Source organism: Thermobia domestica, chromosome 2 (genome assembly GCF_964235325.1).
Source record: "Thermobia domestica chromosome 2, izTheDome1.hap1.1, whole genome shotgun sequence".
NCBI classification, from domain to species: Eukaryota; Metazoa; Arthropoda; class Insecta; order Zygentoma; family Lepismatidae; genus Thermobia; species Thermobia domestica.
In genome coordinates, this window is record NC_137455.1 from 293,361,038 (window position 1) to 293,384,460 (window position 23,423).

The 23,423-nt window shown below is 33.9% G+C and overlaps 1 protein-coding gene across 2 annotated transcripts in view; it reads right to left on the reverse strand.

Moving 5' to 3' along the window:
• The window catches only part of LOC145678581 (aminopeptidase N-like), a 151,818-nt gene that overhangs the window by 61,617 nt on the left and 66,778 nt on the right, over positions 1–23,423 (reverse strand). For both annotated transcript variants that reach the window (XM_081748896.1, XM_081748897.1), the window contains exons 3-4: positions 11,016–11,477; positions 8,148–8,303 (exon numbers count right to left, since the gene is read on the reverse strand). In XM_081748896.1, the coding sequence (XP_081605022.1) occupies positions 8,148–8,303; positions 11,016–11,452 (593 nt within the window). In that variant the 5' untranslated portion in view covers positions 11,453–11,477. The remainder of the gene's footprint in view (positions 1–8,147; positions 8,304–11,015; positions 11,478–23,423) is intronic.

Sequence of the window (23,423 nt, forward strand, 5' to 3'; positions counted from 1 at the left end):
TAATGATTCTTGGTTTTTCATGTATTGGACAAAAGTGAAACCATTAAATTATATATTTGTAGGATTTTAAATATTTATTAAGATAAGAACATTTTATATACCTCTCAAATATTTTTGAGGTCCTATGATTTTAGTTGACAGGATTTTCATTAATTGGCAGTTCTATTTTTGCAGTGTTCCTTCAATACTCAATGAAATATAAGTTAGTGAAGATATTCTACCAGTTTTAAATAATAATCAAAATTGAATCACGTAGTTTCTTTTTTTGGAGGGGAAGATATTTATAAAGAAAAGTAAGTCAAACTGATGGAAAATCAAAAGTATTATTTCTTTCATAACTATTTCATCCTCCAAAGCTTCGGTTCGCTCTACATTTTACGTTAAAATTGTCCTTAATTTCTTATATTTGAATTATTTATGTTTTATAAAGTTCTAATTGTTTATGTTTATATAAAGTTTGTCCACCAAGTATTATACCTTGTGGTGACACAAATAATAATGCTCATATTTAAATATGACTACAGCCCTTATCTTGATAACAAACAGCAAAGCTCATTCATGTTCCATATCATCACTATCCATTTTCAAACAATTAAGTTTAAATAATAGTTTTATTGCAATTCAATTGTCACAATTAATTAGCCTATATTATTGTGGTTCAAATATTTTGAAAGCAAATAGGAGATACTTCATTTTTGGTTTGAACAATACGAAACAGTTTTCCATCACAATTAAGTGGTATAACAAAGGAGTATTTAGTACTTAGATGTTTTGTAAGATCAAAAATCTTCTTCAGGATTTTGAAGACGCATGAAATAATTTCAATTCGTAGAATAACAGTGCTAGATCAAGTCTGTTTAGTTATTACCATGTCCGTTACTTGCATTATTCCCGCAACATAAGAGAATTAACAATTGGTATGGCATTTTTTTTATGGTGATAGCTATCGAATTTTTGGTAATTAGATGTTTTAAATTTAAAAATGAGAGTGTCGAAAACAAATCTAGAAATTACGGATCAATTTTGCGTCCCGAGGAAATAGTTAGAACTCGGGACACAATCTCGTAATGAAAGTACAATCCCGTAAAATATGAGACGTATACGAAACCTATTATAGAAAGACACAATTGATTGATTGGGGGAATAATGGAAATGTCAGCATGATGGCTAGTTGTCCCCGTCACGAATAGAAAATCACAAATGGTAGTGCTCACATCTAAATGTGGTTACAGTCTTCTCCTATTTTGAAAGAATTAAATTGAAATAATGCAGTTTTTAAATTGCAATTAAATTGTCATACTAGTTTTAAATCTCCTAATTGTCTGCAGACTTGCGTCGTCTATGGACAAGTTAAGCATGACGTATTTCCGCCAGTATTTGTTGTTCATTTGTTTCCAATGGGTTCCAGAGTTGTGAGCTGCATGTGGAAGTTACAATGGTTATATTTGCCATTGACTTATAAATATTGAAATGAAAGAGAAAATAGCAATTTTTCTTTGTTTCTGAGGGAGAATCTTAAAGAACAAATTGATTAGAGTAAGTAAGTTATTGAGGGGAAACTAATTTACATGGAAATAAAGTGAAACATAAAGCCGGCCTATTATTTGTTTATCTAGTGGACGTATTGTTTGAAACCAGAAACATAAGTTTCAGATCCTTGCAGTTAGATTGAGAGATTGATAGAAGTGTCGAAATAACTTGAAAAATCTTTAAGTTTTACGTCCCACGTTTATGCCGGTTAGGCTAAAGGAGATGGTGAAGATAAATGAATGAAATGGTGGAATGAAGAAAGTGGGCGGAAACGGGAGAACCTAGAGAAAACCCACGAGCATGGTGTTTGTCCATCACAAATTCCACACGGCGCGAGCTGGGATCGAACCAGGGACCCCAGCACCGGAGGTGAACGTCCTACCAGTGAGCCACCGCCCCCCCCGAAATAACTTGACTCAATCATTGGTGTCAGTAGGTATTACGTGCAGCGAAGCAGTGAATGTTATCTATTAGGATTTACCGTTACTCATGGCCTGAGACGTTCTCCTTCTATAATGAGAATTTGAATATTCCAAATAGAACTATCATCATTTATAAGTTTCATTATTTCATATACTTTTTCATTTCCTTCAAACTTTTTTTTTAAAATCGTATACCATAGTAATTTTCTTTCTGAAGTTATAAGCACTACAGAACAAATTTTGTCTCTCTCTTTTTAGTATGTGTCATATGTAAAGAATCAACAAAGTTTGTTTCCAATGCAAATACTGGATGAAATATTCATAGATTCATAGTCAGGGTATTTAAGTTTTACATACTTATGCAAAAAATGACTTAAACTACATTAACTTTATATATATATATATATATATATATATATATATATATATATATATATATATATATATATATATATATATATATATATATATATATATATGCAAAGTTTATTATGTATTAGCTGAAACGGCTTTCAAAATGTGGATGTTGATAAGAATAGAGAGACTTAGTTGGGTCGAGCCGAAAAAGAATGAGAGGGTGTTAGAATTGATGGGAGAGAAAGAACTTTTTCTTGGATATTATTGATAAGAGAAAGAAAAACTCTTGGGATATTGGTTAAGAAGGAATTGTATCATAATGAACGTGGTAGAGAGTATGGTGGCAGAAAAGAGGCAAAAATTGATGGACGGAATCAAATCAGAAAAATCGAACGTGAAGATGAAGAGATTAGTGGAAGACCGTGGAGCATGGAAGCTTCCAGTTGCAGCAAGTAACTTGTCAATAATGGTAGAATACCTATGATGATGATGAGCTGAAATGCCAGTTCTTCGCACGGGGAGTTTATGCAAAATAATATCTGAAAGTAAAGAAATGAGTGAGATAACTAAATATTGAAAAACAACGCTTTTATCCTCTCCTTTATGTAAATTATCTAACAAATAGATCTATGTATTGTTGGTTGCATGTTGGCAAGATATTCTTAGGAACAACCAGAAAGTTTTACCCCGAAAAAATTTAGTAATTCTGGGTGACTTTTTTTATGTGAAACGCTTATGACAAACACATATATAATTGTATTTATTAGTATAGATAATCACAACTGATGTATATAAAGAAATGTGTTAAGTTCAATAGCAAATATCTGCCAGTAAGCATAGTTATAAGAAAAGTACAATGGCTTATTGATGTCTGAGACACTAAGATAACTGGGATTTAAAGCTAACACAACATTGGGTCGGACTCTATTTTTAACAACGTATATAGAATAAATGATCTCTAGATAATATCTTCCGCATTTATGTGGACTTGTCACAAACACTTGCAGACTTATAATTAATCCATTAAAAATGAAAGAATAAATTAATTAGTATTTTTAAAATTTTAAATTTAAACAATTAACTTTCGAAGGAGTTAATTTTTAATTTAATCAATTAAAATTTAAGGGAGTAAATTTTAATTGAAATCATTTTAAAATTAATAATAATTGAATAATCATCCTTATTTTTTCTCAAAAACCATGTAAAATGGATATTCTACAAGACCATTTCTGTAAGTTTACATATATTCTAAAATCTTGGTTCTTGTAGAACTAATAGACGCAGAAAAATATTTAAAAAGTACAAACTTTTTATTATTTTTCTGTTTTACTACTTTTTATTAATAATAGCTGTTGTTTGAAAATAGTAACTTTTCACAATCGATTAATTTTCCTATATCGTTAATTTTATCCATTAAATTATAAATTAATTTTTACAACTCAAAACAATTCTCTTTGCATTATGGTGAAAATTGTTATATATAATTTTAATTTTAATGGATTCATTTTAAATTCATTTTAACTTTGATGGTTACTTTTTTAACATTTTTATTTGATCAATTATTTTTTCTTTATACCTAAATTTTTAAATTTTAATCTGTGATATTATTTATTAATTTACATTTTCCCACTATGAAGACTATTATACAACTTTAATTTAACTTACAAATTCTAGTGATAAATTGATTATAGTTGAGCTTGATGGAAGAGCGACGCTTGCAGTATGGACATTTGCGGTACTGTTCTAAAGCGTAACTCCTTATTCATCAAGCTGAGAGAGGACAGTTGCGGTTGCTTAGCTAGAACTTCACATGGTTATACAAACAAGATACAAAGTCAAGATTAGCCTCTAATGAATTAGTAATTCATTATCATGTTCGACAGTACAGTTCAATCAGTGCATTAGGGTTAAACATCAGATTTTTATGCACTCAACGCTCATGAAATATGCATACAACTATGCTGTTAAATGTGCTAAAATATGCACTGACAATACAGTAAAATAGATTACTTTCAAATATGCAGCGAAGTTGCAACAAAAGTTTTATATGTGAAATATAATACGGAAAGTGTTCTTTATTTCAGGAACTTCTCTTCAGAATTATTATGCTGATATTTACGGTTTTTATATCCTGATTTTTTTAAAAATATACACAGATTGTGAGATTAAAATGAATACAGTAATATGATAACACAATTTCTAGTTGTTCTTCACAATTGCATTTTAGATGCATTTACTTTACACGAAATAATATGAGCCTCACTTTTCTACATGTTTCCATGTACAAAAAAATAAGTTTTCATTTTTAAGGATTTATTATTTCCCATTATATCACAAGATGCTTCTCTACATTTTCTGGTGTCAGTTTGTGACGTTTGTAGTCAGAAAATGACCTGTCAACATCAACTGATACTACCAGACAACATTTATAGATAGAAGCAAGATTAATATTTATATTTTCTGGCAAATTGGAATATAACCCTTGAAGGTATTTTTCCATGGCTTCAATTGTTTTATAGTCGGAGTTTCTGGCAAGAACAACTGCCAATTTCTTTTCCACAGAGCGCCCGAATTTACCAGAAACTGACTGGAGCTAATGCTGAACTTCATCAACCAGAACTAAGCATTCACTGAGCAGCATTCCCCTCATATTTGTTTCTGAACGTATGTTGACATGATATTACAATGAGTCTTTATCATTATCGAATTTCTGTTAACGTCTTGAGAATTGAAAGCGACTTTGTTCTGCTGATAGGTTGCTAACAATATTAGTCCTTCATAAACTAGACATTCCTCCATACTCCCATGCAAAAAGCCATTCTGTTGCACAGTCTTGGGAAGTAAGGTAACGCAAGTAACGCGTTACTTTTAAAGGAATGTTTCCTAGTAACGCGTTACATTTTTCCCAAAGTAACTGTAACGGTAGCGCGTCAGGCCCGTATCTAAGGGGAAGCTAGGGGGCGGGACCCCATAAACTTTGGCTGCCCTCTAAAAGTTTCACGGTAGGCTTGCAAATGAACTATAATATGGTGATGAAGTATAATATGATTAGCTCGGGCACCCTAACTTCTACCGCCCCCCCCCTAAATTTTTGGGCTGGCTACGGGCCTGTAACGCGTTAAAAAATTTTAAGTAACGTACCAGTCTGAGTTACTTTTTTCGCGTTACATTTCGGATGAGTAACTACAATATATGTGTATTTTTTTCGGAAACAAATGTTTCTTTATTGTAAGTGAATTAACAGTGACCGACACACAGAGAAACAAATAAGATCATAGTGCCACTTGCTGTTTTTGGAAGATGAGGATGTTTTTGTACCTGTACTGATTGCGAGCACTTGGAAGATTTTGTCGTAGATTTTGACAGCTTCAAATCAATACATTCAGTGAGTGAACTAGGCGTGCAATGATACCGGTAGTCTATTTTACTTTGATTGGTGTTGTTTTTATAAAGATGGAGAACGAAAATATTTTACTGTTCGAACATTTGAAAGAATATTTTTTTCTTAAGAGCTGAGAATGATGGTGGACAGAATTTAAAAGTAAAGTGTTTGAAGTGCCTCGGCGGGAAATATTTATCAACTACTAGGGTGCCATAATTAGCGATATAGTAAGGGGTTAATATGAATAAACTGTGTTCTGATGAGCAGGCCTACTTTATTATTAGAAAATAGTTTGTTGATGGTATGTAATATTGGAGTTCTTTCAGATCAGTTTGCTTATCCTAGAGTCCCGTTGATTATAGAGTTTGAAACTAGCTTTAAAAAGCATGTATCGATTTTAGAGTTACTGGCAAGTTTTGATTCACCCCCAGTTCATGTGTTCTCATTTTATTAGTTGTAGTGTAATGTTTCTCTATATTCAGTATTTTTAATTTTACATAACAACATTGTTATTATTAAGTAATTAGTTTAGCAGAATAAGGATAAGCAACCATTTTTTCTAACGCATAGGGATGTGCACGAGTCAAACTAAAACTCGACTTGACTCGAATTCAAGTCGAGTTTCGAGTCCAGTCGAGTTTGATAAATAGCTCGTTCGTTTTATCTTGTCGTGAAATCATGCCCTGATTACACTGGAAAGCGAAAGCTATGAAAAATGTAAGCTAAACAGTAATATAGAGTACTTTTAGTGTTGTTCACGAGAGGGGACACTGCTAGCATCTCGTCTTGTCTTGATAGCGAGATCACAAGAGATTTTTTATAACAAGCTCGACTCGGCTCGGCTTAACTGAGAAGATGGTTCGAGCCGGCTTGCTTGGGGTGAACTATCGACTCGAGCTGACTTGGTAGGGATGACCCATCTGCTCGGTTCTAGCCGAGTGGGTTGGGTGAGCTGTTGGCTCGGCTCACTTCTCGGTTCGAGTCGATAGTGAATAAGCTGTGAGCCGAGCTGCTCGAGTCGTTGACAATTCTAAACCCGGGCCGAGCAGTTTTGAAGATATTTGGCCAGTACCCTATAACTTTTAACAGTGTTTGGCTCGAGCCCAAATACTCAACCTAGACCCTCAACCAAATTCAGAAGCTCGCAAACAATGTCCTTGACTCCTAGATTTCATGGCTACCGAGGTTGTCAATCAACTAGTCTTTTAGTATTCAAATACAAACCGCCTATCTTTCATGTTTATATACAGTGTTATTATTATTATTATTATTATTATTATTATTATTATTATTATTATTATTATTATTATTATTATATTAATAATAATAATAATAATAATATAAGTTGTAGTAGTAGTAGTGTCATTGATAATAAATATATTGTCTATGTAATATAATTATTTGAGTTGGAGGATATTTTTCTAGCTCGACCCGAGAACGAGCTCAAAGATGTCTGTTTCTAGTCGAATCGAATTTCAAAGAAAACTCGCTCGAGCTCGCTCGTACCTATCCCTACGAGTAACGCAGTATGGCATTTTATCAGTGTTAGATTATATGAAAATGTTCATATATCAAGTAAAAATTTGTCCTTGCATTTACTTAAAGCGATTCAGAACATTCATTATTATTATTATTATTATTATTATTATTATTATTATTATTATTATTATTATTATTATTAATAATAATAATAATAATAATAATAATAATAATAATAATAATAATAGCGGTAGTAATAGTAGTACGGGAAACTGAAGTAATATTTTTTCACATATTTAAACTTTCGGACCTAAAAGTAACGCGTACTTTCGCAGTAAAGTAACAGTTACTTTTTTGGGGCAAGTAACGCGTTACTAACGCGTTACATTTTAAGAGAAAGTAAAGTAACTTGTAACGCGTTACATTTTTACAAATAACTTACCCAACACTGCTGTTGCATAGCCATTGAATGTATTGAAAATACAATCTAAAATTGGATTTATTGCATGCAATAAGCATATATCTGAAACAAAATTTTCCTTAATATGCTGAATATGCTATTAAGGTTTAATATGCTTTAACCTTCGAAATATGCATTTATATGCACTATAAAATTTCAAATTCGAGCTGTATTATTGTTGTTAGAAACTCCTACTAAGTTTAACAAATATGCATAAAAGCAAACAAAATATGTATTTGCTTAAAAATCCGATGTCTAAATACGGGCAATAACCAATGAAACTGATTGAACAATGTATGGAATCTAAATACAGTAATGGATATCGCCGATAATGAATACAGAACATAATCGCAATAAATAATAATACTGTAGCGCGTCCTTTATTGGAAAAATTTTCCAGTAATAGAAATATCTAATAATGAATATGAAACGAATCTATTGACTTATCAGTAATAAACAGATGCTTCAACTGTAGAAGACAGGAGAATAAATAATTCATATACATAAACCTACTTACATAGGTAAGGTTTGTTTCACAGGCATGTTGCATAGACCTCGGTATGGAGGTCGAACTCCAAGGCTTATTTGGAATCTGGCTTTTAATGTTGGGTCATCAAAGCAAGGAAAGGCTCTTTTGGCCCCAGTTGGATGGAACTCAGTCAAAGCAAGTAATCTGTAATAAACACATATTCTGATAAACAAGAAAATAATAAAATTCTCCAAATCACTTCAATTACTGTAAACAATTAATTGAATACAAATGAATACGAGCGTAGATACCACATTAAAGAGGAAAACATTGACAATTTTGAAACTTCTTGCCATAACGAAAAAAGGTACAGGTTGAATATTCGATGCTGTAGCAGTGACAAAGTGCACTAAAGGTTCTGAGATCATCGTTATCCTGTAGATTTTCGTTCTTACTCCCTCTAACTTGGTTCAAAAGCAAGAGGATTTTGTTGTTCATATAAGGAAGCACGCCTTATGAAGCATAGCACAATTACTCGGAACTCTAGAGGCTTGGCTTCAATTCTAGTTTTCATGATCGGAAGTTTTCATATATAAAATATTTTGTAGATTTAGTAATAGTATCCCATTATATGGTAATGCCAAAACATTTGACAGAAGAAATTTAGGTGCGAGAGGGTTTATATCTACATAGAGTAAAATGAAATTGTCTATATTTCTTTGTAGATATCCAGAGAGTAGTATAGTTTGTCTGCAGAACTATAAAACTTTAATTATTTTAATATAGAGTGTGCACCTCTGATTGCTGTCTATGAGAGGTTCGGCAATAGGTGAAATCACAATGCTTGATGTTACTTTCGGTTTAACTTTTTGTTTGTTTGTTTGGCTCGTGTCATTGTTTGTACTCTCTTAGCACAAGCCAAAAAGGACGCACAACATAAGCATAGGAATGTATGTTGACTCAGACTTATAGTCGTGCGTATACACTGAAGTTTCTTTCTCTTTTTTGTTCTGTACAACTTTGTGAAGGGATACGAGAAACCAGGGTATAGCTGTTAATTATATGCAGATATCTTATTTTACGGGTTGTAGGTACACATTTAAGTCACTGAAGTGGAGGAAGTTGTTCGACGATTCGCGCACTAAACTAAACTGATGCACACTGTTCCGAAAGTCTACAGAAAGGAATGGACCGTGCTTATCACTTGAAGGTGAGAAGTCGGCAGTTCGAGACCTGCACAGAAATAAGCAATTGATTTTCGAATATTTATTTCTGTTAGTTCGACATCTATATATGAATTATTATGAAACATAAAGTAAAATATTTTCTTAATCTCCTTCTAAGCCCTTTTTTACAGTTAGCTGGAATTGGCTTTTCGGATCACTGTTCTCCACCTGTTTCATTTTGCACAATATCGTTCTTAATATAATCTCTCCAATTCTTCTTTGGCCGGCCTCGTACTCGCTTCCCATTCAGTTCTATAGCCTTCACTCGGTGAGCTACGTATTCCAAAAGTTTTCTTCTTACATCCTAAACCATCTCAGTGTACTATTTTTCAGTTTTTCTACTACGAGTCTCACCCTTACTGTTCCCCGGGTCACTTCATTCTTAATTTTGTCCTTTCGCGTCACTCCACACATCTACCTCAGGCATCTTTATCTCCGCAACATTCAACTTCTGTTACTCTCTCTCTTCTTCGCCGTCCAACATTCCGCTCCGTATAATATGGCAGGTTTTTACTACTGTTCTGTGAACTTTTCCTTTAAGGTGTATTGGTATCTACGGTCATATAATACTTCTGCCGCTTCTCTTCATTTTATGCAACCGCTCCTAATTCTGCTGTTTGCATGTTCTATTCCTGCATTTTCCTACAATATTGATCCTAAGTGCTTGAATTTCATTATCATTAGTACCTCTTTTTAGTCCAGTCATAATCTTTAATTCTCGATTACCTTTTTCCTGAAAGGACTATCATAATGCATTTTACAATTTCTCAATTTAGTAACACCTGTTTTATATTTACGCAACTTTTTCTTGCATGCATTTATGGAATTAATAAATAATGCTTGGGTTAAATTTTTAATTGATATGCGTCTGAAATCTTCTAAGAATTCAGGTCTGCGAAGCAACAGGCGCGTATGTAAGTATCACATTTATAATCCAAACAAATAGTTATAAAATACCAATAACTAGAAAATAGCAAAATCTAGAAAAATAAAATTTCGGTTATTATGAAGAAATACGCGCATACACATAAATTATTTTTACCATGCACAAAAGGCGCGCGCGTTTGCACTAAAGTTTTTTAAATTTTATACTTGCATTTACTCCTCCCTCTTTTATAATTCAGAAATCGTCACAGATTACTTCATAACAAGATAATAAAATAATCATGAATCAATTGGTATAAAATAAATGTAAGTATTAAAGCGACATTGACTTACCAATGCACAAATAACAGTTTGTTTATGTAAATTATTTGCTTTCAACTTTTTTCTGGAGCAACAATGTTACTGACACAACTCAAAGTATAGGAACCAGCTTTTCCATGCATTAAATTGTTAAGGTAAAATCATTAAAATCATCTTCTTATTAAAATATTGTGATATTGTTGATTAGCGAACTTTTATCCTTCAAACACTCATAACTGGCATAGTGTTTGAACAAATCCGTACCCAGAACACTAAAACAAGGGAATGGGGCGAGATAACTTTTACGAGGGCTAACTTGAGTTCACCTTACATTTTTGGCTGATTAGTTTTTAAACACACATTTATGTAAGCAAACAAATAAAAGTTTCAAGAGTAACTGTAGGTGGTCATAAGGAGGAAGGGAGGATCAGCTCAACCCAGGTCACTCTTATCTACGGGCCTACTTGGAAACCATCTAATTTTCTTATAAATAGTAGGTGCTTACCTCTTTTCACCAGATGCTGGATCAACATAATTTGTCTTGTAATAGCCAGGTGGCGCTGTTGGTAACAAGGATCGAAACTGCATACGTATGACATATTTTGTATTAGTTTCTAGCAATTCATCTACTGAAATAATATAAATTTTGTTTTGTTTGTCATGTCTGTGTGCTTTAATAGGGACAATTATGCCATCTACAAATATTTCAAGGCTATTTTCGTTTATTTCCATGTCCTCGGCGTGTAGTATTATAACGTCTGTAGCTTTCACACACATCACTGTTATCTGAACATCACCTTCATACGTCGAATTATGGAAGTATGTAATAATTTTTAGTTTATATCGTTCAGGAACAAGATTTGTTGGCAATTTGTATGGTTTCTTATTTTCTATGCTTACCACAAACGAGAAAAGTAAAATTAAAATTGATTTCAAAACCATTGTTGAGTATTTTTGAAACGTTCATCTGCAATAAAAACAAAAACAAAAAATAAATAAAATTACTTAAATAATTTAAAGCTATATCAAACTCTAAGCTTACTAGGATAAGGAAAGATCACAATAAAGACGCAAACTATTTGTCAACAACGACACAAAAATGTGTTGATGGCTATGTCCTGAAACAGATTATTCTAGTTAAGTTTCTGAACAATTCCACTATACACTGGCAACATTGTATTTAATCCCGCCCAGTTGCGCAGGAGCGGGAACTGTAGAGATATCTAAATCTTGATCCCTTTGTTATTGTTATTATTATTTATAATTTTAACACATTCTTTGTTCTTATTCCTAAAGAACAACTCAACGCCAGTGTGAGTAAGGAATCTTCGTTCAGGGCTCTTAGTCTAACAAAACAGAACAAACCAATCATTTTCTAGAAAGCAAAAATCTCTGCCATTGTCTTTATATTAAGAAATAGTAGAAAGTTCCCGTTCTTTGCACAAGAATAAATTCAATGAATGTACAAAGCAGAAATTTGAATATCGTAGAAGTACTTTTTCCTCTTTAGAAAATAAATTAGTAAATACGTGATCGTTCGTTTCTAATGTAGGTTTTAAATACCGAGTTTTCCACCTTTACCTTAAGTAAATCCTCATATTGGAAATTTTCTGAATAAAGAATCAGCAAGTCGAATTTTAGAGAAAATTTTCTCTTTGCCCTTTAGAGATTGAATTTTCGAAAACGCAGAAAAAATATGTTTTTATTTTAATTTTGAATTTATATACGAAATTTCAGGCCTCCAACTCTCAGAACGAATTTTTACATTGGACATTTTCTGTATATAGAACAGGAAATATTAAAATTATGGAAATTGCCACCTCTCCCCTTTTTAGGAGCGGAATTTTCGAGAACGCTGAAACAAGTTTAATGTCATTTAATGAACGACAATGTTTTGTTTTTAAATCAATAACATTATTTAATGCAAATATTATCTTAGTCCAAAGAGATTTCTCTGAACCTTTAGAATTAAAGGTTGCGTTCTTTACACATAATTGATATACAAGGTTATGTATGCGATAGAGTATATCCATTTATATTATTTCAATATAATCCATGTAAGTTCAAAGTTAAACAGCCAATTTCTTTTTGACAACCTAATGATAATAAATTACATTCTATTGGATTTTACCAAGCACTAGAAATTTACTGCATCGTATGAAGTTAAACAAAATACACGAATTATATATTCATTATCGGACATTTTAAATACTTGAATATCAATAATGTACTGATTCACACGTGGTGAAATTTCACTTGGACATTGTACTGTATGAAAACTGGTATGATTTGTTTAATAAATTCTGTAATTTTTAGATCACAAGTTTTGCGCATAAAGTTTATGAATAAGATTTCACTGTGTTCTTGTTTAAACACTCCAAATAATTCAACAAGAGCTTTATCAATGAATAGATAATTCACTGCAAATGTTCCAGTATTGTGAGGAACAATCACGAAAAAAATTTAACCTGCACATATCACAATTACTCGGATTATTACGTAAGCATACATTTATCGTAATTAATGCAGAATCCAGATTAATCTTTTATTTATTACATAAAAAACACAAGAAAAACTACCACCAGCATCACTTTTGAAATACAGTTTTAAAACGGCATGCCCGATTTTTTTCTGTTTTTAATAAAACTTCCCGTAAATCAGGGAGACAATCCATATCACTTAATAGTTCCCAATAAGCTTCATAAACTTTCTCTCTTGTCAATAATCCGATAATATGTGTAATTGCATACACGCAAAACATATTATCTTCAACACTAGGAGTTGTAATTATACTCCAAGCACGAATTTTCTGATTTCAGATCTACATGCATACAATCATGATACATACAAAGTCTACAACCATCGCATAATAATGGTTTATCGAAATTCGAGTTCCAGTGGTTTGCATCACATATTTAGGGTCCATATAACTTGAATCACAATTACAATTTATCCGATGATGTATTGCCAGGAATTCTGGCGGTGTTGGCGACACTGTAAGTGATGTTATTTCTGGAGTGTATTATGAATGAGTCTATTAGAGGCAGACGTATCATCACAGCTCTCCTAGTCGTTCACTCCAAGTATACATTATATTCACCACACGTACGTGCCAGTAAATTCAGCGCGGCCATGCTGGCCGAGCAAATATGAAATGTATACGTAATAATACAAATCACAACGAAGTCATTCTGATTTTTAAGCCGAGGCCATGCTGGCCGAGCGAATTAGAACAAGTCCCGCATGAATAAATATTTCCCCTCTATTTTTTCACAGATGCCATTTTTCTCATAAGGACGTCATTCTGACGAAGAGTACACAATAGTATACATAATAATAAATATTCCCACCATTTTCACAAGGACGTCTTTCTAACGGAGAGTACACATTACGTGTGTGAAAATGAAATTTTCTGCCATTTCTACGTGACAGCATCCATTCCAGTTAAATATCACGTGACATCAAAATAAAAGTAAAAATGTCGTTCTTTCTTACAACACATCAACAAAGGTTAGAAAAGAGAAAGCTGCGCTCAGGGCAAAGAGAAAGCAGAACACCGTCAGCTACATTGCCACCTCAGTTTACATAACTTATGAACACTTCATTACTATTATATAAAGCAGAACGATGTGTGCACCCTAAATACTATAAACTAGAGATGACCCACCTGCAGTATTTGGGGTGCGCACGGCATGAGACAAGATCGAGAAAATGTCTCATCTCGATATGAGACAAAAATAATACCAAGTAAAGTACATATTAAAATTTTGTGAAAACTCTGCAATATTCTGATCAACTACTACAAAGTGCTGAAATCGAATACGACAAGAACGATGAACGGCAAGTTGAAAAGCCTATATTTATGTCATTTTGTTGTTCTGTTCGGCTTTGAGGTCATTTTTTTTCTTTTGAAATTTTGTTTCTTAATTACTTTTCTTTTAAGATCGAATTTCTCTTGAATCTTTCTCTATTCACTCAGAAAGTTTACCCAAAGTTTTTGTCAATTTTTCTGGAGTTGATTCTTAGATAAGATTCATAAGTTGTAAGCAGAGTTCGGATACTTATTAGCATTTTTAAATACATTTTATTTCTTATGAAATATGTATGTATTTTAAAAATGTGTATCAAAATAAAATTGATTTTTAGGGACTAGGAATTAGGTTTCTGGGCTTAGGCATCTAAGGCCCTTTAGCCCGTCACGTATATGAGAGATGACGTTCCTCAGCGTACACAAGATTCGATGAAAGGGAAGGAATAAAGCAGCCTGAGACCATTATGTTAGATACCATCCCGATATTTGCCTTGTGTGAATGAGGGAAACCCAGGAAAAAACTCATTCAAGATGGCCGGCCTGAAAAGCGGTTACACTTTTTCGACCGGGAATGGACCCGGGACCGCTCGCACCAAAGGTAAAAGTGTTAGCGACTACGCTGTGCGGCCACAAAATTGATTTTTATAGGTATACTGTACACATAAGCGTACAGTATAGGGGGTTCTAGGGGTCGAAACTCTCGCCGAAATACTTTAAAACTGTAAACAAAATAATTAAGATATAGTACAATAAATCATGTTATTCACTTCTTTTGACGTTAATGACTAGTTAATTGTGAATCATTACAACTTCTAATATATACTCCCAACATACTTCCAGTAAAATATGTTCACGTACGTTTTTTTCTATTAGATTCAAAACCTTATTATGCATAGTACAGTCAGCGACGAAATTTCTTTCCTTTGATGAAATTAGTTTCGTAAATAACTTAAGAATGAGAGGAATATTTGAGTACAGTTTTCAGTAAATTAAAAAAATGTATTTTTCTGTACGTTCCAGCCATACCACTGTTATTCCCAAAATAAATTTTAACAAACGGAAAAAACTTTTGTTCCTGTCTGTATAAGGTCAAATTTGACTTTTTGTTACTATAATCACTAGCTATGAGGAATTTTTGATCTTATATAGTTAACGTATAACAAGGTAGAAATTAGAGATCCAAATTTTGGTTTTACGGAGACATATCAGCATATTCATTGATACTTTAATTGTAAAAATTATTGGCGTTCTAATGCAAACAGTGAATTCAAATTGTGCTTTAAAGAAGCCATAAGCATTGCCGTTACAATAGAAATTAATGTTGAAAAATAACACGAATTTCTTCTCGCCAATGTAACAGGGAGAAAAGTATTAATATCGTAGAAAACTCACACAATTTTTAGATTGTATTTCAGAATTGAAGAGTTTGGAAATCACAAACACTCCTTACAAGGAGCGTGAATTTTAGGATTAGGAATTATGTTTCTGGGCGTTACAAGCATTTATGGCATTTTAAGTCCACTACGTCTTAGGAATGACATCTCTCAGCAGTCACACTACCCGGAAAAGTGGGGGAGGAAGAAATGAATGAGAAAGTACGGAGCGGCCTGGGATCTTTAAGTTATATACCATCCTTGCAATTGCCTAGTGCGATTGAGAACAACCCAGGAAAAACCTCTCTCACAATGGTGGCTGACCTGAAGAGATTTTAGACCTTTTCGACCTAGTATCCCCACTGAGAAAAAAAAATTGTACATGATGACCGAAAGTGGGCTTGATTCACTTTTACACGCACCCGAAATATATTGTTCTCCTATACCTAAAAAAAAATCTATGAAAATTTGGCTGTTTCAAAACTAGTGAGTAGATGGATTTGTGAATCAGGAGCAAATATAGCACATATACAACTAAGTAGTCATGCCTTCATTAACAGATATCCAGTTGCATATGGAAATTAATATTTCTCACATTAGATATAACTTTGTATAGTGTCAAAAAATCTTTACAAGGTTGGAATATACTGGTACACAACCATACACTACAATCAATAATAATAATAATAATAATAATAATAATAATAATAATAATAATAATAATAATAATAATAATAATAATTATTATTATTATTATTATTATTATTATTATTATTATTATTATTATTATTATTATTATTATTATTATTATTATTATTATTAGAGCCTAACGTTCCACGATAATGCACCGAGGCAAAACGAAACGATGATGAGGAGATGTATAATAATGGCGGAATGACGAAATTGGAGGAGAGGGTGAACCGAGAGAAACACCACACACACGATGTTTATCTACTACAATACCCACCTGGCGGAAGCTGGGATCGAACCAGGGGACCCCACGAGCCAGAGGTGAGTCATCTACAATTCAGCCACCATGGTCTCCTACACTCAATTAGTTTGAGATCATAGTCGTTACTAAAATTGCTATTTTGCAAAACACAACTAATTATTTTTATTAAATCCCAGATAGATTTAAATTTTATTATGAAATAATTATTCAATTTTGAAAAGAAAAAAATACATAAGGCATAACGTGACCATTAGTTATATTAGCGATAAAAGCATAATATACACTCCTGTGACATTGATTCCTTTAAACAATAATTTGAGTAGTAGTCCTGAGGAGATGGATAAACGTCTTCCAGTATGTTCCTTGTCCTCGGTTACATAACTTCGACCACATTTTTTGACATGTAAAGAAATAGGGCTTGTATTTATACATAAACTCCATGTAAGTCACTTAGAATAAATGTTTAATCAACACATTTTCAATCGTATGCTAATAACACTACAATTCTTACTGAACGGCTGTTATGAAGACATTCATAACTTTAATATGTAAACATAATATAATTAACTAGCATTTATAAATTTCAATGTGAAAGGATAGCATATACTTTGAACTTACAAAATGGACACCCTCCAATGTTTTGATTACTTTCAGAAAGAGCAAGAATCTGCTTAGTGAAGTTGATGTCCATTATATTTCTTGTTTTCAATTATTAGTCATAACATCTTGTGAAAAATAAAGATCTCACTTTATATTTTTATAGGATTGGATTACTTATTGCTAATATTTTCTTTTATTGAAACAAAAGAGAGTAAAATAAACATTTTCAGGTACACCGTAACTTGTCCTTGGAAACAAGCATCAAAGCTTTCCTTTTAACTAAGTTAAGACGAAGGATGACGTTAAGATTTTGTGATCTTCCTTTGTTTGAGATTTTTAAAAATGGACTCTTATTGTATTGCTTGCTTTTAGTAACGTTTCAAATTGAATTTAAACAAAAAAAGTTGAGAAGACACATACCATAGATATCACGTATGCAATAAACGTTAAATTTATGGTCTTTTTGATAGCCTGTTCTTTGTTTAATCTTTCAGAAGTAATTTCATTACTTACAAAAATTCTGCGTCTGCCTTTCTCTTTTTCGACTTCGCCTGTTTGAAATTCTCGGAAGAAGTTTACGATTCTGTTGGATACAGGGTTTGTCCGGAAAGTAATAGGACTGAGCCGATTAAAAAAAAATATATTGAGCCAATCGTTACAATTCTTTAAAAACTTTCAAAATAGGCTCCTTCTGCGTCGATGCAGCACTGCCAGCGCGATTTCCAAGCATTGAAGGCGTCACGGAAGTCATTCTCTGGAATAGCCTTGAGAGCCGCGGTGCAAGCTGCTTGGATCCCCTCTGTCGTCTCAAAATGCTTGCCTTTCATCGGGCGTTTCAGGCGAGGAAACAAAAGGAAGTCCGGGGGGCACATCTGGGCTGTAGGGCGGCTGCGGAAGCGTTGGGATGCCGGCCTTGGTCAGGTAGCTGTTCACAAGAAAGGCGGTGTGAGCCGGGGCGTTGTCGTGGTGCAGCTTCCAGTCGGCTCCGATGTCCGGTCGGACCCGATTGACCCTTCGTTTGAGTCTCTTGAGCACTTCCACGTAAAACTTGGTGTTGACGGTTTGTCCAGGAGGAACAAATTCATGGTGGACGATGCCTTTGATGTCAAAAAAGACAATGAGCATCGTTTTCACTTTGGATTTGCTCATTCTTCCCTGTTTTGGGCGAGGAGACGCCGGCGTGTGCCACTCGGAAGATTGCCTCTTTGTTTCGGGATCATACTCAAAGATCCATGATTCGTCACCTGTGATTACGTTATTTAAAAATTGGGGATCACTTTCACACATGTTCAAATATTCTTGGCACAATTCCACTCGCCACAATTTCTGGTCGTCAGTGAGCATTTTTGGGACAATCTTCGCGCACACCTTGCGCATGTTCAAATGCTCCGTCACAATTTTATGAACCACAGTTTTTGGTAAATTTAACATCTGGGCAATTAAACGAATACTTAGTCGACGGTCTGAGTTCAAAACTTCGCGCACACGAGTCACATTGTCGGTGTTTGTCGAAGTTGAAGGTCTTCCAGCACGGTCTTCATCGGCAACCTCTTCCCGGCCCTCCGAAAAGGCCTTGTGCCACCGAAACACACCACTTCTTGCTAAAGCATCATCTGGGTAAGCCTGCTTGATCATATCAAACGTCTCTGTCGCAGATTTACCAAGATTAACACAGAATTTCATCGCGTACTTCTGCTCTAACGAACGCTGCATTTTCGGCTTGCACCACTCACAGAAACACGTCGCGCAAAAAAGCCTGTCCTGACTCTCCGTGTGCTCGGAGACAACTGACTAGCCGCTCCTTCGTTAGCTAGGAACGCTCTCTACCGGATCCAGTCGGTGCGCGCACGCTCCGAAGTACAGTCATGGCGGAATAAAATCAGTCCTATTACTTCCCGGACAAACCCTGTATAAGTAGTTTTATTTCTTGTGTATCTGATTTCATGAAATTGAACTGTGTTCAATGTATCATTATATCTAATTTTGATCGTAATAGACACATTTAACGTTTCAATTAAATTAACTGCTGCTTAAAAACATTCAGAATTACTTGGAAATGTATTACCCGACTAGCATAGGAGTGGCATTTCTGGCTGAGGGCGCCATGTTGTGTTTATCGAATATATTAAGCGAGCGCGGCGGGACAAGGAAGTGTAGGGTTGCAGATCTGCAGTGTACCCAAGGCCTTATTTACGTACGGGCCACAGGGGCCCGGACATTGAAATAAATTTTCAAGGAAAGTATTTAAAAATAACATACGTATACATATAAAAATAACAGATTGATGTATAATATACGGAAAAGAGAGGCTGTCCACGAGAATCTGAGGCTATTGCATATTGGCTGGCAGCATGCATTTGGCTCTGATGCCCCACTTCGTTGCGATCGTCCCAATAAATATGTGGCCGTATTGTTTAGGTGTATACTTGATCGACTTTGTTCCACGATTTAATTTCTTATTGGTGTTCTGTGATAGTTTGACGATGCAAATAAGTGGTATTTCAACAGCAACACATAACTGAACATGGACAAATAAGGGAGAGGGCGCAATATTTTCTTGGATCTAAGGGTGGAAAATTTTCTCGGGCTCAGGGGCGTAAAATATATACCTAAATACGGGCCTGGGTGTATCCAATGGTTTTTCAAAGTTGTAGTGAAATATTTGAAATAACCTGATTTTTCTTCGTTTAATAAAGAACGTCATATTATATAATTATTATTAAATGTAGGAATGATTCACCATTTTTGCAGTAATTAAGGCGTATTACGGACAACAATATGCGTGGAAATTACCAATGCAGAAACAACATAGCACAATGGGCTTCTACTGTGCACTAACCAGTTTGTTACTTTTCCCCCTTTTTCTAAGTACTATAAAACATGAGGAATCTTTAAAAGGCAGTAATAACAATGTCAATGCCTAAATAAGAATTTATAGTTAATAGTTTAGTTTCATATCTTGTCAGCGTAAGTTTAAATCAAGTTAGGTTAAAGTACTTGTTTAAAACTCAATAAACTTTATGATAATTGCATTTGTATATTTTAAATATACGTTTATCAGTTGATATATTTCTAGTTTCAGAGCCTCGGAAAGAATCCAGACGTTCTCACCTGAGTAATGTAAATGCTTCGAGGCTTGGAGGGGAATTTTTACTGTATTCTTTTTAAAGGATTATGGGATTAGAGAGTTTTGTTTTTCGGGATTGACTTATAAACTTTCACTAAATTGTATCTTTCTCTTAGAATCATTATCCGAACTCAGACCTTTGGTAGTACGTCGGGCGTCCAACGAGTTATCTACATAGAGGAAGGAATGCAGATAGGCACACCTGATCATCACTGTTTTTCGATGTAGTCCCCATGGAGGTCTATGCACCGTCGCCACTTTGTGGGCAACGAAAAATCCCAGAGAAAAAATAGTCTTTCTCATGATAGCCTGTTGAACCTCGTTGTCCAACGAAAAACGTTGTCTCCGCAGGTGTTTTCACTTCAGGAGTTTCTCCTGCTCCTCCTCAAAGAAGTCAAACAAGTCTTGGGACAGCTGCATGCGATACTGCTTCTGTTCAGGCGTCACGCAGACATTCGCTACGCGGCGTAACACAAACACTTTGCTCATGGCTACTGCGTTGCTCCGACTGACCTTAAATTGCGCAGGAGGGTTCCCCACAATGGCCTTGGTGTGCGTGTCAGGCAACATTATGTTTCGCCTCTCCTTTCCTATCTAGGTACATAACTTAGCGAACGCCCCTCGTAGTGCAGGGGCGTGTATAGTAATGTCTTAATCCGTGGGATTTTGAATGAAGGATTTTGACTAAGGGGAATAAGTTGGCAATAAAGTAGGATAATTATGTACTATCGACTGTTTTGTCCAAATTTGCGACACATGGTTGTAATGACGTCATAAATTCAACATGACCATCCTAAAGAACACGACCTCAGTTATTTGTCTACCCGTATAACATTTTCCAGTGACGACAAAACTGTAAGGACTTTATTTGTTCAGCATAAAAAAGTGAATGAAAATTGTTCACTAACATTTTCTATTTAACCAACTTCAAAGACTCAATTCGACTCGTTTAGACTTTATATTTATTCATATGTTGTGGGTATATTCGCGCATAACTTCGACACTCGTGAACCAATTTTGATTCTTCTTCTTTTTTTGATTGAAAAAAGTGTATTTTCACATTGATTCCATATAAATTCATTGGAATGTAATGGTAATCTTCCGAGCTAGACTATGAGACCTTTCAACAAGTGCAGGTAAACTGACTTTAATATGAGTGGATTAACGGATAACTTCAACATAAGTGCATAGATTTTAGTGATTTTGCCTTGATTTGAAAGGATATGCTTTGCTGGTGTTTCCATCTAAATTTCTAATTAACCTACTTTAATAGACTACAATTTAGTATTGTATCTTAAAGTATGTCTAAAATACATTGATGCAATATAATTTGATTTGAAATTCTTTTGCATTAATAACTTTATTTATTTAATTATTTCAAACTTATAAATCTAAATTAGTGTTTATTTAATACTTATCTGTGCTTGTGATCATTTATAGGAAAGGAGGGCAAAGCGGATCACTTAACTTGAAGGGCCCCAAATGGCAACTAAAATTAAGACCAGGAAACCAAAGTTTTGAGGAAATATTTTATGATTAATAAATTTTCAAATAACAATACAATAATAACGAGAATTGCATATACATAAATGATATTGCTTAATTACTGAACTACTGCAATTTATTCACTTTGCCCCACCGGTAGGGCAAAGCGGATCATGAGAGTGGGGCAAAGTGAATAAGCAAAAACTCATACATTAAAAGTCACTGTTTAATACAGATATGGAAAATAGAAATTGTATAGAAGAACAATATATCTGTACACAGTCTAAGATAATAAAAGAGTTGAGTTGAGTTGATTTTGAGTTTAACGTCCCGTTCAGCAGCGAGGCTATATGAGACGTGGACCTACTGATTAACGTGGAATCCGAACCACATGAACTCCCGCCGGGAATCGAACCCAGGTCTCCCACGCCAAAGGCGCGTACGCTAACCGCTTAGCAAGATAATAAAAGAATGACACCTAAATGAACTGCTTTACCTACCAGAAGATTAAAATGTTTAATATTTTGTGAGTATTACCCTAACACATTTAAATATAGAATTAAGTCTAGACAAAGCTTGCATACACATGAGCACTAAATATGTTTAAAAAGCTCAAGTCCATAGAAGTCTTTTTTCTTATCAAGTAGGCATCTAGTATCTAGTTTCTTCTAAACTTAAGACGTTTTTATTAGAAGTCGAACTTTCTTCGTCGTTTTACCATTTCATTCATCTTTCATCATCACCGTCTCCTTTAACCTAGCTGGCATAACCAAAGGAACGTAAAAACTCAAAGATTTCATTTCATTATTAAAAGTCGACATCATAGAACCAACAAACCAACAAAATTTTCATCATATTTATCCAATCGCATAAATGGCTTTTAAAATTATGAAGATCAACATGCCGTTTACAATACGGTTTAAAATTATGCAATTCTGAAAACTTGTTGAAATTATACCTGCCAAAAGGTAGTGTTATTATATTATAAAAACAAAATAAAAGGCTTTTCTTTTTCTTTCTTTTCTTTTTTTTATTTTTACAAATACGCCATGTTAAACAACATATCAAATTTTACCATTTTTTATTGGCTTGAAATATCAAATTGCTATAAAAGGCAATATGATCTTAATTTCTATTGGAAACCATCTATGTAACTGGAGGCGATATTTATCTAGACACTTTCTCGAAATAAAGTACTTTGAAAAAAGTCAAATATTCAATTCCTTGTAACTTTGCTTATAGTTGTCTCTATGGAATACGTCCATTGATAATCGATGTATTGTGTACTAAGGTACTTTTGATATGAATTACCCCGTCCGTCTCACTTGCGTTATTACTGTTGAAAAACCCTACAAAATTTAGCTGTTTTTCGATGTTTGTGATACTGTAGCGCCTTTAGTTTGCAAGACTATATAATAAGTGTAGTATTATAAGTTTCCGTTTTGCATATAGATTTGAAATATGCAATAGCCCGATGTAGTGCAATAACCCGATTTATTTTTAAATGCAACTTTATGTTTGATTGAAAACACTGGTAATCTGGTCGTGTTGCAGAATATGTCAAA